Source organism: Impatiens glandulifera, chromosome 9 (genome assembly GCF_907164915.1).
Source record: "Impatiens glandulifera chromosome 9, dImpGla2.1, whole genome shotgun sequence".
Taxonomy (NCBI): Eukaryota; Viridiplantae; Streptophyta; class Magnoliopsida; order Ericales; family Balsaminaceae; genus Impatiens; species Impatiens glandulifera.
Window position 1 is genome coordinate 24,724,527 of NC_061870.1, and position 17,721 is coordinate 24,742,247.

The 17,721-nt window shown below is 29.2% G+C and overlaps 3 protein-coding genes and 1 long non-coding RNA gene across 4 annotated transcripts; 3 read left to right on the top strand and 1 right to left on the bottom strand.

Annotated features, from left to right (window-relative positions):
* The first annotated feature begins 1,595 nt into the window (after positions 1-1,595).
* On the top strand, positions 1,596-2,704 carry LOC124914421 (probable esterase D14L). The gene is made up of 2 exons (XM_047454963.1): positions 1,596-2,013; positions 2,077-2,704. The coding sequence occupies exons 1-2, from the start codon at positions 1,637-1,639 to the stop codon at positions 2,525-2,527; spliced, it is 828 nt and encodes a 275-aa protein (XP_047310919.1). The 5' UTR covers positions 1,596-1,636; the 3' UTR covers positions 2,528-2,704.
* A 6,528-nt stretch (positions 2,705-9,232) lies between these two features.
* LOC124915165 (lysine-rich arabinogalactan protein 18-like) lies at positions 9,233-10,376 on the top strand. Its single transcript, XM_047455829.1, has 2 exons — positions 9,233-9,893; positions 10,122-10,376. Exons 1-2 carry the CDS (start codon positions 9,312-9,314, stop codon positions 10,188-10,190), a joined length of 651 nt encoding a protein of 216 aa, XP_047311785.1. The 5' UTR covers positions 9,233-9,311; the 3' UTR covers positions 10,191-10,376.
* A 3,625-nt stretch (positions 10,377-14,001) lies between these two features.
* On the top strand, positions 14,002-16,845 carry LOC124914710. The gene is made up of 5 exons (XM_047455310.1): positions 14,002-14,185; positions 14,274-15,147; positions 15,712-16,377; positions 16,460-16,522; positions 16,616-16,845. The coding sequence occupies exons 1-5, from the start codon at positions 14,094-14,096 to the stop codon at positions 16,706-16,708; spliced, it is 1,788 nt and encodes a 595-aa protein (XP_047311266.1). The 5' UTR covers positions 14,002-14,093; the 3' UTR covers positions 16,709-16,845.
* Positions 16,763-17,371, bottom strand: LOC124914711. The gene is made up of 2 exons (XR_007096832.1): positions 17,245-17,371; positions 16,763-17,011 (listed from the first exon to the last, which is right to left on the bottom strand). It is a non-coding gene; the product is annotated as an uncharacterized LOC124914711 (long non-coding RNA).
* Between the last annotated feature and the right edge of the window lie 350 nt (positions 17,372-17,721).

Consider the following 17,721-nt stretch of genomic DNA (forward strand, 5'->3'; position numbering starts at 1 on the left):
TTTTGTATAACAGCAATGTCACTTTCGTATAACAGCGAGGTCACTTTCACTGTACGAGTCACGCCCCCAAAGTAGTGCTCCCTATCATTAAAAATGTATTATAATAGTAATCTCAACAAGGAGACTTAGTTGGAGAGATTATTGCAATTGTGATTATAAGATTAAATCTTTACATGAAATAGAGAAAGAATGCAAAAGTTAACGAGAATTTTATCTTAGATAAATTAACTTGGTCAAAATCAAACTCAAGTTAAGCGACCGAACTGATCGTAAGCAACTCTCACGGCTTAACCTATTTACCGCCCTAAAAGACACCAATACCTATGAACAAAATAAAAATAAAATTATATAATCAACTTAACTTAGTGTTGATAGTAGATAAGATGGTTCAATTATTTTAATATATATTAATTCGACTTTAATAAATTAATTTATAGTTATTAAGACCTAACTTCGACAAACTGAATGTATTATTCGACCAATTCATTAAGAATTCAGATTTTACATATTTGTAAATTAACTTCAAAACTCAAACTAAGCAATATCAACTTCAAATAACTCATCCACTTAAAACAAATTTTGTGAGTTACAACTAACAAATACACCACCAAAGTCAAGTTTGAAAAATAAGATAAAATTCCTCTTTTTCAAAATAAAGTATTTTTAAAAATAATTTCTTCTAATTAAATAATTGTAGTAATAAATAGACAACAATAATTTAATAAATTAGTTGATAAAAAAGAATTTAAATATTTCACAAAATAAAGTATATATACAAAACATACAAATCTCCAAAAACTTTATTAGTTAGTTCAATGCCCAAAATTAATATATTTTAAAATAAAACTAGTATTTAATACAAAATAATGGTTAATTATGAGTGAGTTTGTCTCAATATAACTCCATTAAATCAATTGATTTTCCTAGATTTTTTTGGCTAGAAATGATTGAGTTATTTATTTATATATATATTTTTAGTGTATTAAATTGAGAATAAATTACCCAGATAAAGGACCAAATTGCTCCCTTATCTTAAATGATTGACATGACCCCTATAATAAGAATTTAGCCTTCAAATATTATGGTCCTAATATTTTTATTTACTTTCCATTCGAGTTTATTTTCATTGATAAATCAAAATAATTTTATTTTATTAAAAATGATAAAAATTGTTTGAAAATAACGATAAAATCATGACATGAAAGAGAAAAAAACAAAATAAATATGAAAAATAAAAAAAATAAAAAACCTTACTCAAACTATTAGATAGTAAATTTTCGAGAAGAACGATTAACTTCCCGACGGACTCTATAACGATTAACATTATAAATAATACGTACCAAACGACTACGATAATAAAAGTTTGACGATGGATTTTTTCCTCGTCAGATAGTCCATCAAAAATTAATGATGAATCAATCCAAACTTTCAACAATTACCTTGAAATGAAGATAATAAAATCTAAAATCAAAATGTGTGTAGTTTATCCTTTTAAGTTGGATAAGCATGTGAAAGCAATATGAAACAACTTGGGCCTGGGCAGATTGAGGTCCACATCCATAACACAAATCAAATTAAGTTATATAATAATATTAATAGAGAATAGCTAAGGTAGAAAGTAAGAGAAAATATTATTATGGGAGGCGGAATAGTGGAGGAAGCTCACAACGTTAGGGTTTTGGGTTCTGACCAAAACCCGACCGTGGTCCTAGCCCATGGGTTCGGAACAGACCAATCGGTCTGGAAACATCTAGTTCCACACCTGGTTCAAGATTTCCAAGTCATACTCTTTGACAACATGGGAGCCGGTACTACCAATCCTGATTTCTTCGATTTCCAACGTTATTCCTCCATCGACGGTTTTGCCATGGACATATTAGCCATACTCGAAGAACTCCAAGTTCAATCATGCATATTCGTCGGTCATTCTTTATCCGCCATTTCTGGATTTCTAGCTTCCATTATCCGCCCTGATCTCTTTCAAAAGATCGTCACAATCACAGCTTCACCCAGGTATATAAAATTGACCCATGTAACCAAATTATCTTTCAAAATAATTAACAAAACTATATATAGGTTCTTGAACGATGTGGATTACATGGGAGGATTTGAACAAGAGGATATTCAACAGTTGTTCAATGCTACCGAGACCAATTACAAGTCTTGGTGCGCCGGTTTTGCGCCGCTAGTGGTGGGTGGTGACCTAGATTCGGTTGCGGTTCAAGAATTTTGTCGGACGATATTTAACATGCGACCTGATATTACATTTTCATTGGCAAGAACCATTTTTAATTGTGATATTCGAGAATATCTGCCTCGAGTAACTGTTAATTGTCACTTAATTCATAGTTCTAAAGATTTGGCTGTTCCGGTGGAGGTGTCGGAGTATTTGCATCGGAATTTAGGAGGGCGTTCGATTGTGGAGGTGATGCCTACGGAAGGACATCTTCCTCAGCTTAGTTCGCCGGAGATTGTTATTCCGGTCATTCTTAGGCATATCAAATGTGATATTGTAGACACATGCTGAGATCTGGTCGGTCGGTTTTGTATATTTGTGGGTCTTGTTTTTCTTTATGGTAGAATATTGTGCCACGTTTTTTAAAGTTTCATGAGTAAATTCAACAGTTTGACTTTGTGTTTTGTTTGTTGTGTTCTTATATGAACAAAGTTATGTTATTTGAATAAAATCTTTGTTTGTGTTCTATATTTTATTGTGTTTTTATTTTGGTTATTTTATAGTTTTATGTTATACTTTAGCTTTATATAGATGTGAAAGAGTTTTGAATCTCCAATTTTTGTAAAATATTAGTTTATTAAAATAGAGAAATGATTTGGGGAGAAAATCTTTGTTAGTTTATTAGTTCCGTTTTAAAATGTAATTATTTTTCGGGATTAAAATATTTAGTCCTCAAACATCCTTTAACTAAGTTAACTAGATAAGCAACAAACTCAGGAATCAGGATCCTTAAAATTTAATTGGGTTCGAACTCAAGATATCTCATGAGATAATAGTTATAAGTGTATTTTTGTTTTATTTAATACATTATTAAATTGCAGCTAAGAAATTAATTTATATTTTTAAGATATAAAGTTATATCCTTAATTATGACAAAAAAAAAAAAGAATGATAATAATTATCTTAGTAAATAAATATGCAGTTTAACTCAAAGTTAACAAAATACATGTAACCTAATTAATCTTACAATACGAGATTAGTAATATATATATGATACACTCAATATTTTTTTTATTTGACTCCACAAATATTCTTGTAATTGCAATGATTAGATTTTCTTTCCATAGACAGAGAAAATTGATTTTAAAAATAATAATAATACAATTTACAACTATTCTATCTCAATAAAATAAAAATATTTTTATTTTCGATTCTTAAAGAACTAAATGTCACAAATTCAATTTTCACTTAAAATGTTTTAAATATTTGTGAGAATAGTTGTGATTGTGAAATATGTAATAGTATCATATTTTCAATAGTAAACTATATATTAATGCTTTAGTCACCTATTAGGTATAAATCAACTTAGAAACTATAATGAGTATAAATTCAATAAAATAATCTAATATTTATTAATTTTTCATGTATTTCAATCTTTGGAAAATACTAATAATTATATATTTTATTTTTGCAGTGATTAGTAAGATAAATTGTATGTATCTTGTGCTGAGTTTAATTCACTCTTAAGTATAATTTTTTTTCATTAAGTATTTAACCTTTTAATTATAATCTGGTTTAGGCTCACCTAGTTTAATCTTCTATGTTTAATTAGGTGCTAGATAATTTTAAATTTACCTGGCTTTAATTAATTATTATATAATTCTATATCATCTAGACGTACGGCAGGTGATATAAAAATATTGGATTATTAAAGTTTGGGACCGATTTATATTCATAGCTGTAAAGGTGGAATAACAGGATGGCCGGAGATAAGATTAAATAACAACCACTAATTAATTAATTAATTAATTTATTATTATTGTTAAGACTCAAAGTCAACTCAAATTCCGTAATAGTAGCTGATTGAAAGAAAAAAACTTGGGCCAAGAAAATCAATGTAAATACGATTTTATGTATTTGTATAGGTTGCAAATAAGGGTACAAACGAACCGATTTGAACCAAATAAATACAAATAATGGTATTCGAGTTCGAACTCAAAAAAATAAATAGTCTTCGAATTCGATTTAAATCTCGAAAATTCAATAAAATTCAGCTCGAGATCAAATCGAAATAAAGTTCAAACTCGAGTTCGATTCGAACCTCGATTCGAAAAATATCGAACTACAGATTGAAATAATTTATATTTATATTTGCAATCACAATTACTTTAATTTACATTTTCTTCTTTTTAACCAATTAAAAAACAAAGTTAAAGATTGAAGAGCTAAATAAGAGACTTACTGTATACAACATGATATTATTTTTTCTTTTAATTATTATCATTTAAGCCATGAAAAATGTGGATTACGGAAGAAAAACTAAGAAGAAGATAAGATAATGATTATTGAAAGACAGCAGAAACAAGTCTGAGTAACCCTTCAGAAAAGAAATTAATATTTTATAAATATATTTAATTAGTTTTAGAAAAGGAGTTATAATATAGGATCATTATGATGTGTAAAATAATAAATATATAAATATTAAACAAAAGTTTGAGATTGGCTAACAATCGAACAAAATATTTTGAGTTCGAGTTTGACTCGAAATACTATCGAACATATTCGACTTCGGCGCGAATTCGATAATTTCGAACTTGAATAAAATATATATATATAAAGCGGATTCGAAAAGCTCGCGAGCCTGCGATTCAATTGAACAACCCCCACCGAAACTATTCTCAGTCAAATATTCAACCATAAGTTATGGTCCATAACTATTTTAGTACGAGTTTGGTTAACATTCTATTAAAAACCTATATTAATTTTGTTTGGGCTTGCAAAAGTAGGTGAATTTAGGGATATAAGTAGTACCCTTTGGCTGTGTTTGGTTGAGAGTACAAGTAGGTATAACACTATTGGTATAGTATAAACTATACCAATAGTGTTTTAATACGGTGTTTTTTACATTTTTATTATTGGTATAAATTTATACCCCTATATAATTTGTACCTCATATTTAGTATAAAATAGTAACTAGTCCCCCTAGGTACAACACTATTCTTATTTTATTTAATTTTTAATTTCTCATTATATTCTTTATTAATACTATATTATTATATAATATATTAAATATATTTTATTTAATTTTAATAATAATAATATTATTATTATATATAATCATTTTTAATATTGATATTTTTTTAAATAATTCAATATTTTAATTAAAAAATATTTATTTATTTTTATAATGATAATTTTATTAATTATTATTTTCTATATTTACTCATATTATAAATAATATTTTTATTTTATTACAATTATTATTAATATTTAAATTAAATAAACATAATAATTTATAGTTTATATTATAATTAATTTTTTATATTAATTATTAAATAATAGTACAATAATTTATAATAATAAATAATATTATTTATAATATAAATAAATATATAATAATAATAATAATAATTAACATTTTAAATTAATATTTATATAACTTATACTACATTCTTATACTATATACCAAACACAAAATTATAAACCATATACAACTTATATCATTTCTTATAATTCATACCAAACATCAATAACCTATATAATTTATACTACCCTATATTATTTATACCTAGTTACAATTTATACCCCTATACAACTTATACCCTATATAATTTGTACCACCAACCAAACGCTACCAAATTATATAACATATAAAAAGAAAATACACAGTTGTTAAATTTCATCCCTAACTATTTATCTCAATCTATTTTACATTTGTGTTTAATTTGGAGCTTTAATGTAATTTTTTTTTGTAGGTTCATCATATTGTAATTTGTGACTAATGAGTTACAATTTTGATTGTTTCGATTTTTATAAATTTTTAAATTGTATTTATGATCTTCGCTTAATCTTGTATTCCAAAGAAAATCAAACAAACAAGTTTTCAAGCTTATCTATTAGAACACAAATATTTAGAAATAAAAAGCTAGAATTCATGAGAAATAAAGTCAAGATAAACCCTTTGTAGTAGTCATTTTAATATCTATTTCATTCATGCACCTAGTGCAGTTAGGACCGAGCCAAAGTTTGATATTTATGGACCCGCACCAATTTTTTCTTATAATATTTTAAAAAATGTTATAGAGACATATAATATAATTAATCTAGCTTAGTTGATTAATTTTTTTTTTATTAACATAGTCATTGTAAGTTTAATTTTCAAATTAACTTTAGTAAAAATATATTTTAATTTTTTTAAGAACCTTCTAATGTGGCGGGGTTATGCAAATGCATAAGTTGCATTATCTTTGAGTCATGCGGTAAACCACATTTAGTGGGTTTATGTATTGTATTTGTAACTTATCTTTGTTAAAAACTAAATAAATGATTGAAGTTTAGTGGAGTGTAAGTCATAATTTTGATTTAAACTATCTTTTGATGTTAAGCTTTTAAATCTAAAGTATCTTATAATCATATATATATATATATATATATATATATATATATATATATATATATATATATATATATATATATATATATATATATATATATATATATATATATATATATTTTTAAGGGAATCTAAGGTGAGGTGCTATCCAAATGCATAAGTTGCATTACCCTTAAGTCGATTCCGGAGTAACTTTTTTTTAAACTTAAATAAAGAAATGATTGAAGTTTAGTAGGGTGTAAGTCATAATTTTGATCTAAACTATCTTTTGATCTTTACCTATTTGAGCTTTTAAACTTAGAGTATCTTTTATTATATCTTTTAGTTTTTTTAACAACCTTCTAAGGTGGTTTCTTTACTAATGCATAAGTTACATTATCATTGGGTTGGTCTTGAATAAACTTATCTTATTTAAAAACTAAATAAGTAAATTATTGAAGTTTAGCATAGTGTAAGTCATAATTTGGATCTAAACTATCTTTTGATCTTTACATGTTTGAGTTTTTAACTCTAGAGTATCTTTTGATCATATCATTCTTTGTTTTTTCTTGAGTTATCATCTCAGAGGAGACGGAGAGGGTGACACCAAATACCTTCTCGTTTTAGTTTTGTAGCGTGATTTGAACCATTGTTTCCGAATATCCGATTTTGGTGATGTTTACATCCTTAATACAAAATAGGTTGTTTGAGATGTTCCTATAGTTAAAGAATAATCAGTCTTGTGAAACTCATATTTTCAAAATGCTTAAGGATTTTGGAATGTTAATGAGAATTTTGAACTTTTGTGATGGGGCAAATGGGGAAGGAGGCTCGGTAGATTGGAAGCACATCATTCAAGCATATATAACGGCTATGTCTAGTGGGGCCAGGCCAGGCCGGTTTTTTCTTATTTAAATGCTCATTAATGGGCCTATGACAGAAAGAGTTAGGCCCACCCATATGTCTATATCAATTTTATAGATTTTATCTTTTATTACAGGATTGAAAGTATATGTTACATCGTTACAATTTAATATTAGAGTCCTTGACAGATTGATAATATTTTTTGAAGAATTTAAAGTGATGATTTGATTGGAATGATTAACTATCAATTACAGATTAAATTTAAATTAGATCTCAATCAAAATAAATAACCTAATCTACTTATACTTCAAATTTCCTAAAATAAATTCAAATTAGATCTCAATCAAAATAATCTAATTTACTATTTTATCAAGATTGAATAATCAAACCAAGAAGTCTGATCACTAAAGTCTGCAATGAATTATAACTAGAAGAAATAAAAATAAAAAAAACATTACAAGAAGATAGTTCAAATCCTTAAGTTAGATTTAGAATGTAATCTTTCAGTTTATATTAAAAACATTTTAAATTAACTTGTTATCATGACTTTTTACATTGTTTATTGTTAATTATATATATATATTTTTTTATTTGAACCTTTAGAAGGTGGAGTTGTTTAAAAGAAATATTAATAAAATATAATGAAGATGTGTTATTCAATTATGTGATCATTTTAATTTTTAGATGATTAGAAGAAGATTGTGAATCCAACCCAACATGTAGAAAGAAAACAAAAAATTTGAAAAATCAACGGGTGGAAACGGGAAGAAAAACAGCTGCTGCCACTTATCAATGGTGGGTGGGGTCCACGTATTGACGGTGGTACTGTGTATGACAAAATTTTGACAGCAAATTTGCGGTTTGACGTGGCAGTAAAAAAACAACAACATATGTAAAATGTTTTTGCCAGCTGTAATGTTTAAAACAGACACCGATATATATATATATATAAATTTGCCAGCAAAGGCAGCGCTGGGAGTCATTTCATGCTACGCGGAACACTGTAATACAAAAGAACCTCTTCCATCAATCACTCATACTAACATGCCTAAATGGTCCCACCTCAACCGACTGTTTCCACCCTCCTTCTTCTTTGTTTGCATTCTTCATTCCATTTATCATTTATTATTAATAAATTAATTATTTCTTTTAAATTATGATTATATATTTATACTAATTTCATCAAATAATAATTGTGTTTATTGTCTTAATGAAGAAATTGGTAAATAAATTATTACAATTTCTTTAAATAAGTACAAGCAACAAAAATGTATCTTACTTAACAATAACAATATAAATAAACTATATAATACAAAAACATAAATGAACTTGTAAGCCCACGACTAATTTCCGGTCGTCCAGACGGTTTTATCGAAAGACTTTTTCGAATAAATTTAAAAAAAATCATAATAATAGCATTATAAATGATACGAATTGGACCACTAAATCAATGAAAGTTCGACAATTTCTCTAACAAAAAATAATTAAAATGATAACCCAATTAAGTAGACATGTCATATTAACCGCATTAATCTAAATTTTCCAAACTACAATAAAAAAAACACTAATACAATCATTATTATTAAAAGAAAGACATTATTATGTGCAATAAACTGTTTTTGGACTATATAAAATAAAAAATTGAAAATATAACTAATCAACTATGTCCTACTTTAGGTTGGATTTGATATTAATTAAACAAAATAATGTTTTCCATTTCACGTGAATGCAAATGAGTCATTTTTTTTTTCTAAATTAAGTGTTTTTAGTTAATTTTTATAAATTATAAATCATAACATCTACAACTACTACTTATAGTCTCTGGCCTACTCTTCATTCTTCATCCTCCCCAATTCTCTCTTCTCATTTCTCATTTCAATCACGGCCGCCGGCATAGCTATGGATTGCACCAAGATATGCATAGCATTTGCATTCTTATGCATTTTCATTACAGTCGGAGCTCAGTCACCTTCCGCAGCTCCGACCACTACACCGGCAGCCGTTGCTCCAATCAAATCAAAATACCCAGCACCAGTTGTACCTGTTCCTACATCAGCACCAGTAACACCACCACCGACAGTTATTGTTACTGTCCCGGCAGCAGCTCCAACGACACCTGTCGTTCCGGCGGCAGCTCCAACTACAACTGTCATTCCGGTGCCAGTATCACCGCCGGCCAAGACACCAGTAAGCTCTCCACCGGCTCCAGTTCCGGTCATCTCTCCTCCTACACCGGTTCCAGTTAGCTCTCCTCCAGCTCCAGCTCCGGTAGCTGAGACTCCTTCTATAATTCCTCCAGTTTCCGAACCACCGACGGCTTCAGTACCTGCGCCGGCACCGAGCAAGAAGAATGGGAAGAAGAAACACAGTGCTTCTCCGGCACCGACTCCGGCATCACTCGGCCCACCGGCACCACCGAGTGAAGCACCTGGGCCAAGTATGGATGCATCTTCGCCGGCTCCTAATGTAGCAGATGATCAGGTATGCTAAATTGGGCTTTTTTTAATTGGGCTTTTTAATTAATTTTTGATCAAACAAGTTTTAATTTGGACACCATAATCGAGGATTATGGGCCCAACAAGACATGTGCCGGATCCATTGGATCTGGATCAGAACTGACTGACCGACAAGTTTTAAAACAGTCGTCAATTGTCATATTAATTGTTTTATTTATTTATAATAATATATTTTTCACTATATTATATACAGAGTGGAGCAGAAGCTGTCGGTCAGATGGTCGGAAGCTTATTATTTGGATGCATTCTCTTCATGCTCTAAAAATAAGTTAAAATAAATTACTCCATTTTCACTTCTTTTTTTTTTTTTTAATTCGTTTGGTTGAACTATCAGTTATTTTTTTTTTAAAATTTGATTTTTCTGTTGAGACTTCATTCATTGTTTGGATTATATATATGTGTATTGGATTATTGTAGTAAGGTTTACACTTGTGGAGCATTATGTTTACTTCTTGTTTTGGACACTCAATTTTATTAGTTTTTCAATTTGGGCAGTCAAATTCAGATTTAACATTTGACAAACTCATAATCTTAAAATATGTTTTCTTTTATTGACTCTACAATCTTTTTCCGAAAATTATCCTCAAAGTTAAGGACCCTAAGATGAATGAAGGGCAGCTCTTCTGTCTTCCCCTAAGACTTCTTTAGGTTCCAAGAGCTCAACCCACATAAGTGAAATTTGGTTCACTCCTTATTTTGAAGGATAAACTTACAAATAAACCAAGTTTTTATCCCAAAACTAAAAGACATATTTGATGGGTATTTTGGTCATAAAAACTGATTTTCTTTTAATTTCATCAAACATTGATTTTTGGGGAAAACCTAAATAAAACCTAAGAACCCAGTTCATCAAAATGAAATATTTAGTTCAATATATAAAAATGACCTATTTCAAGAAATTCAATTTAAGCTGGTGGTTGCACCTTCCTTGTCCTTATATTCAATATGCAATGGAAGTGACAGGACACCCAAGTTGGGCCCCAGTTAATATAAGTGACAATCCACCATGTTTAAACTTATCTAAAATTCTCTAAATAAATGCAGTATCCCTTTATTAAGTGAAATTTAATCATATATTAGTAGTATATATAAGTGTGTACTTTTAAATTTTAAGAGTCATCATTTGTAGAAAATTAATTTAAACAAGATAATTAATTACTTATTCTTCTAAGTATTTTCTATATCCTTCATAGCTCTAGGTTTTTTTATGAATTTCCTTTTGCTTTTTTTATTTATTAAAAACTATTATTTAATTAATTACAATATTAAAATATATCTATTATACTCTTATTAAAATTAATTTTAAATAAAAAATATCAGTTATTTATAAGTTTTTTTATAAAACAAAATTTATTTTTAATTCATAAAATTCTAAAAAAAACTCACTGTTCAAATAAATTCTTAAAGTTGGTTTGATAATGAATTTTTAAAAATTTTATTTTTATTGAAACACAATATTTTTTCCCTTTCCAATTCAGCAATCAATCATTTTATTTATTTATTAAAATACAATTTATTTAATATATTTTTTTTCATCATTGAATTACATATATTTAATGAATAAAATAATAATTAAGCTTTAAAAAACTATTTTTTAAAATATCAAACCAAACAATTTTATTTTATTTTTATCAAAAATCACATATAAAAAAAAAAAATCAAAGATCAAACAACATCTTAAGTCTTAGTTACTCTATTGTCCTTATAATATAAATTCTATTACTAGTAAATTATATTTTATATTAAATCCTTGTCATTGACTCACAATGATAGAAATTATGGATTGGGTTTAAATCGTCATCATCCTATCTACTTGGGTAGGGCCTTTAGTATGAACACAAATTATATTTAAAATTCCAAATATCAAAAAAGAAATAATGTCATGTAAATATATAAACTAACATGTATTATTAATGAATAATATTCTAAATAATAATTTTATATTAATTTTCTACCCATAACCTATATAAAAATTCATATTTAATGTGAACTTTTGATAAGTGTAAAACTTAGACATTCCATTTTATTACAATTTTGTTTAGCGGATCGGGGTTTATTTATTGGACAAGGCTAGTAAAACTTCAATTCAATTAGAAATTAATTTTTTTTTTTAGAATGAATATGAGATTTTTATCTCTGTAAATATAAGAATGTTAATAAGATATACTTTGTTCCTACCATTGAAGATGTGATCCTCATACAATTTATAGTGGTCAAAACAATCTTAAAAGTGGAAAATTTATGTCAACTAATAATATATTTAGATGAGTTTAAGACAAAATCTATCAAATTTCTGAAGAAAAAAATAAAAATTTAAGCATTAAAAACGCTTTGATTATGAAATAAAACTAAAACATCAAACAAGCTAGTCAATCTCCTAATTAAACTATTCTATTTTCTTGATCGTACTCAACAATCTCCTAATTAAACTATTCTATTTTCTTGATCGTACTCAACTTCTTCTTATCATCTAAGGTTATAGATTCGAGCCCACTTAAATATTTAAGTACATTTGCTATGTATTTAAATTACGAGAATTAATTGCACTAGAAAAAAGAAGACCTAACTTCTTAAAAAAAAATGAAAATAAAGAAATTAGTTTGTTGGATATTAGAAAAAACATAAATACAAACATTTATCTAGGTCTTTTAACTCATAATTAATTCATTAAAATGAGTTTATAATATAAACTGATTTGAGAAGAGTGAATCCAAATTGTCTTATATGCCTAGTTGTTTTTCCTTATTAAAATCATTGACAATAAAAAATAAAATAAAATACAGAGTAGGTTAGATTCCTGGATCTGTAAGAAAGATGCATGCTTCTGAATTAATGACAATAAATTTAATTTAAATATTGCTTTACCCTTAAACATTACTTTCTTATTTTATTTTTTAAAAAAAATTTGACATGTAAAATAGGAAATTCCCCATTCTTCACGACAATTTTTTTCTTATTAAAATAATAATATAGTTCTCCCACATACGTAAGTAACAATAGAGTTTTCATTTTTGTTCCATTACGGTAACCGATCATTATCTTATTTATTTTATTTAAAAAGTTAGCAAACAATTTTACATTTATTTCTCACAGTTTAATGACATTCTTAGTCGAATTTTATTTTCTTAGACAAAATTATTAACCAATACCTACTAAATAATTAAAAAACTTTATAGTCCTAAGATTTTATGTTTGATTCCTAACATTAATTGAAATGAGAGTAAATAGTAGCAGTTAACTAAGTTTTTAATAGAAAAAAGGTAACTCCTGCCTGCATGTTGTTATTGGTATAATGGTTTTTTTTCAATCATATCATTTATTATTTATTATTCATTCATCATTACTTTATTTTTATAAATTAAAATTTTTAATATAAAAAACTATTCAACCATTTACAAATTCAAATATTCTATTTTTTATTTAAAAAAAATTCTTTTAAAAACCCAATAAAATCTCAAATAACCCAACATCAAACCACTCTCAAGTTATTGAGTTTTATCATATTTTTCAATCATTCAATTTATAAACTAAAATACCAAAATGTTATTATTAGATTTATAAATTGAAATATAAAAGTATATTAATTCAACTAATTTTTTTTTATTTAAATAAAAAATCTAATAAAAATGTAAAATAACATGAAACACGAGGTTAGATTCTGAATAGCCATTCCAGCAGAAAAAGGAAAGAAAGGAAGGTGGTGGTGTCACAATCATCAGCAGTTAGGGCTCTTTCCTGGGTTTTGTCCTTAAAAATATGATTCATTAAATTTCTACAAATCTAGTTTTTTAAGGTTAAAAATATCCTTTAATTTTTAAAAATAAATTAATTTTATATAATTAAATAAAGGGTATTTTAATATTTAAATAAATAAAAAGAGTGATCAGATAATTAAAATAATGATTGAGTTTTTGAAAAAACTAAAAAGAAAAAAACACTTGATCAAACGAGCCTTAGCTAAGCTCTTATCCAGACATTATTTTAATATAGTAAAAACAATACGTACGGTTTCATAAATGATATAACGAGGACTTATCCTATATCATCTCTACTTAGCCCATGTGCCTTGTAAATTCAAAAAACCTGTCATGATCACTACTACAACTCATAAACCTGATCTAATCTAGATCTCAGCTTAATAAGCTCAGAGTGAATTTCACCTGATATGGGTATTATAGGTATGGGTATGGCAGATGATGTAGTTGATCTCAAGAACACCCCATCATTATTCGACAACGACGATGAAGATCTCCTAAGGTCAGTGTCTTTTATAAATTTCAGACAAGGAAAAAATAGAACATTCTCTTTTGAGATTCATCATTCTGTTCATTTGGGTTGTTTTCAGGGATCTTTGCAAGAATGGCTTAGCTTGCCAAGTCTTGAATCTGACATCATCGAAAGTATTTCAAAAGCTAAATATGGTTGGAAGTTTCCAGAAACTTCACACACTTAACCTGGATTTCTGCACCTCACTCACTATCCTTGAGAAAGACTGTTTTGCTTGTATGCCTAATCTATCACGCCTTTCCATGTGCGAAACGAGAGTTTCCAATATATGGACTACTAGCGCTGCCCTATACAAGCTTCATTCTCTTGTAGAGCTTCGGTTTCAGAATTGTTTGTGTTGCAAGGGAACAGCCCCTTGCCCTGTTTCTTCATCGGGTAATTCTGCCACCCGAACGATAACAAACAAGTATCATCCTTCGCCAATCTGTTTCGAGAAAAACTACAGGAATTACATGATAACTGTACTTCCTGGATTGATTGTATTAGATAACATTCTGATCGGAGATTTGGAAAAGAAGACGGCAAAGAAGATTTATTTGGAATACTACGAGAGCTCGCCATATAATAGACGGCAGAGAGAGCGAATTATCGATGTTTTGGGTGGTCGCCAGATTGGGAGGAAAAGTCAGTGTTATTACTCCAGGTCTCTTTCTGCTGCCAAACTTGGATCTTCAGCATGGCCTGTTTTATGTCCTTTGTTGTCTAATAGCCTTTGCAATACAACAAAGGGACAAGAAGAAAATAAGGGCCTAAGGCCGAGACAATTCGAGTATCATCCATCGAATTGCTCCCTCATGGCTCTTGGGACATTAGATGGAGAACTGTTTGTCATTAATCATGAGAATGGGCGTACTCTGGGTCAGGTCCAGACGAATATTGGATCAGAAAGCAGTATCCTAGGCTTATGTTGGCTTAAAAATCATCCCTCCAAGGTTAACACAAAATAAAACATCGATGTTTGATTATTTTAGTGTCCGAGGAGTGAACCTAATATGAGGGCAGCTAGTAATATAATAGTATAAAGAGTAGGGTGTAGTCGTTATCTAAGAACACCCTTAATGGAAATAGTAGGTCAACAGATAAACCTGGTTTTAGTAAAAGAAGGGTAATTAGTGGAATACTCTTAGAATTTCTATCTCTTTCATATCAAGATTCCAGTGTTCTAAACGGCGGTAGGCGGTGGCGGAGCGGTAAGTGACTGCCTACTGCCTCGGGTGCCTAGGCGGTGCCTAAGCGGTGCCTAGGCGGTTGAATATAAATATAATAAAGATGTTCTATAATTATGTGTTATTTCTCATCTCTCAAATATGAGGAGACAAGTTAGGGTCTTGTCTCCTCATCCAATCTCAAATATGTGTTATTTCTCATCTCTAGATCACTATGCATTAGAATCTAGGCAGGGTATGACAGTGAGATGTTGTGGAAAAAACCCTGAATGAAAATGAAAAATCTTAAGAGTCCTCTTATATATCTGACATTTGTTTTTTCCATTCCAGCTACTTTCTGGTTCTGACAACGGTTCCTTGAGATTATATGACATACAAAACATGCTGACAAACGATAGCACTGTCGATTTCAACAAGTACGATAAGTTTGAGCAGTTGACATCTGTTCACGCCAATTCCACCGACAATCGATTTGTCGCAAGTGGTTACTCCAGACACGTGGCGCTTTACGATGTCGAGAGCGAGAAACGGTTGCAGTTACTGGCTGACGTGCACAATGGACCTATCAATGTGGCCAAGTTTGCAAACCATTCGCCTTCCTTGTTCGTCACGTCGTCATTTGATGGCGACGTGAAAATGTGGGACCTACGACAAGAGCCGACTAGGTCGTGCTATGTAGCATCGAGCTCGAGGGGGAATGTTATGGTTTGTTTCTCACCTGATGATCTATATCTGCTGGTTTCATCAGTGGACAATGAGGTTAAACAGCTTCTAGCAGTTGATGGGAGGGTGCATATGAAAATCGAGATAGATTCAACAGGAAGTTGTCATAATTATACAAGATCTTATTACATGAATGGAAGAGACTATGTAATAAGCGGGAGTAGCGAGGAATCTGCAGTTCGTGTGTGTTGTGGTCGAACTGGAAGAAGACTAAGAGATATTCATTTAGAGGGGTCAAGGTTTGTGCAATCTTTAAGAGGTGATCCTTTCAGAGTAAGTTCTCACTCTTTTGATGATGTTTTATGTAAGAACATCATTTTTGGAAATTGAATAAATTTACTGCTTCTTCAACCAGGACTTTCATATGGCTATTTTAGCATCCTATAAACATCCAAGAACAGAGCTGGAGATCATGAAGGTAAAAAATTGTTTTTAGTAATTGGGTGATTTTGAATCTTTTGATGATGAAAAATGATAATTCTCTAATGAAGGTCATACACACTAATCTCAGGTCAATATGCTTGCATCTAATCAATGTGGACATGAACTTCTTCCTCAAGCTCATCATCACTCCTTCTACCCTTGCTCATGTTTGGGAGCTTAGTTTTGATGTAGAGAATGTACATATAATTATGTTGTATCTAAAATTGAAGAAGTTATAATCATCTTGTTGTTATGCTTTTGTATATATAAGCTATAGTTTCGTCTAATTTGTCAATCATAGTAATAATTTTCTTGAGATATACTGGAATTGCAAAGTATAAGAGCAATATATTCAAACAAAAAATTCCAGTTACCTGCTTTATTGAGGCTTTCCATTGCATATCTTTGAGCTCCTCAACTTTTTCCTGAATCATTCACCAAATCCAATCACAGGACCTCCAAAATGCAGCATGTTTTCGAGAATCTGAAAAATATTGGCCAGGAATTTTAAGCTTGAAAGTTGACTAACATAATCACGCATCACCTTCTCTCAGACATTTTGTCAAACAATTGAAAGGCATAATATTATTCAAATGTCATGAACAAATCAAAACGATTGTCTACTTAAATCTATCATCCTGTAACGTAAATGAACATCAAATGACATGTAAAGATAATCGCGTACATCCATACAAGTGTGGAGAGATGAATCCGTACATGATTGATTTTGATCTTCGTTTCAGTGACGGATTGGATGAATGGAGACTGATCAAACAATGCCGATGGTTTCTGGAGGTTAGAGATCATGGTAGATGATTCAAATCGCAGTTTCATTTGATCTTCATGATAAACCCTAAAATGCAATTATAAATCACGAACAAAGCGATAGAGATTGTTAGACCTAATGGCCGGGCATAAAATCTTATTTCGGGTCAACCCGAACTGTATGATGGGTCATCAATTCTCATAATATTTATTAATTAATTTATTTATTTATTTTTATCTCCCGACATTGAAAACGAATATATAGCACGTGCATTAAATTCCATACGAAAGAAACCAGTCCCCGCCCACGTGTCTGAGATCATATGTATAAATAATAATAATAATAATAATTTAGTCAAATAAATAATTGCAAATAATTATGAAGATCAAATTTATGAAAAAGTATATCAGGGAGACATGAATTGTCTA

Excerpts from the sequence above, each read along its gene's own strand:
- LOC124914421 (XM_047454963.1), top strand. The coding sequence starts at position 1,637 with ATGGGAGGCGGAATAGTGGAGGAAGCTCACAACGTTAGGGTTTTGGGT. Across the intron at positions 2,014-2,076 it reads ACAATCACAGCTTCACCCAG|GTTCTTGAACGATGTGGATT; the intron begins GTATATAAAATT and ends AACTATATATAG.
- LOC124915165 (XM_047455829.1), top strand. The coding sequence starts at position 9,312 with ATGGATTGCACCAAGATATGCATAGCATTTGCATTCTTATGCATTTTC. Across the intron at positions 9,894-10,121 it reads CTAATGTAGCAGATGATCAG|AGTGGAGCAGAAGCTGTCGG; the intron begins GTATGCTAAATT and ends TATTATATACAG.
- LOC124914710 (XM_047455310.1), top strand. The coding sequence starts at position 14,094 with ATGGGTATTATAGGTATGGGTATGGCAGATGATGTAGTTGATCTCAAG. Across the intron at positions 14,186-14,273 it reads GACGATGAAGATCTCCTAAG|GGATCTTTGCAAGAATGGCT; the intron begins GTCAGTGTCTTT and ends GGTTGTTTTCAG. Across the intron at positions 15,148-15,711 it reads TTAAAAATCATCCCTCCAAG|CTACTTTCTGGTTCTGACAA; the intron begins GTTAACACAAAA and ends TTTCCATTCCAG.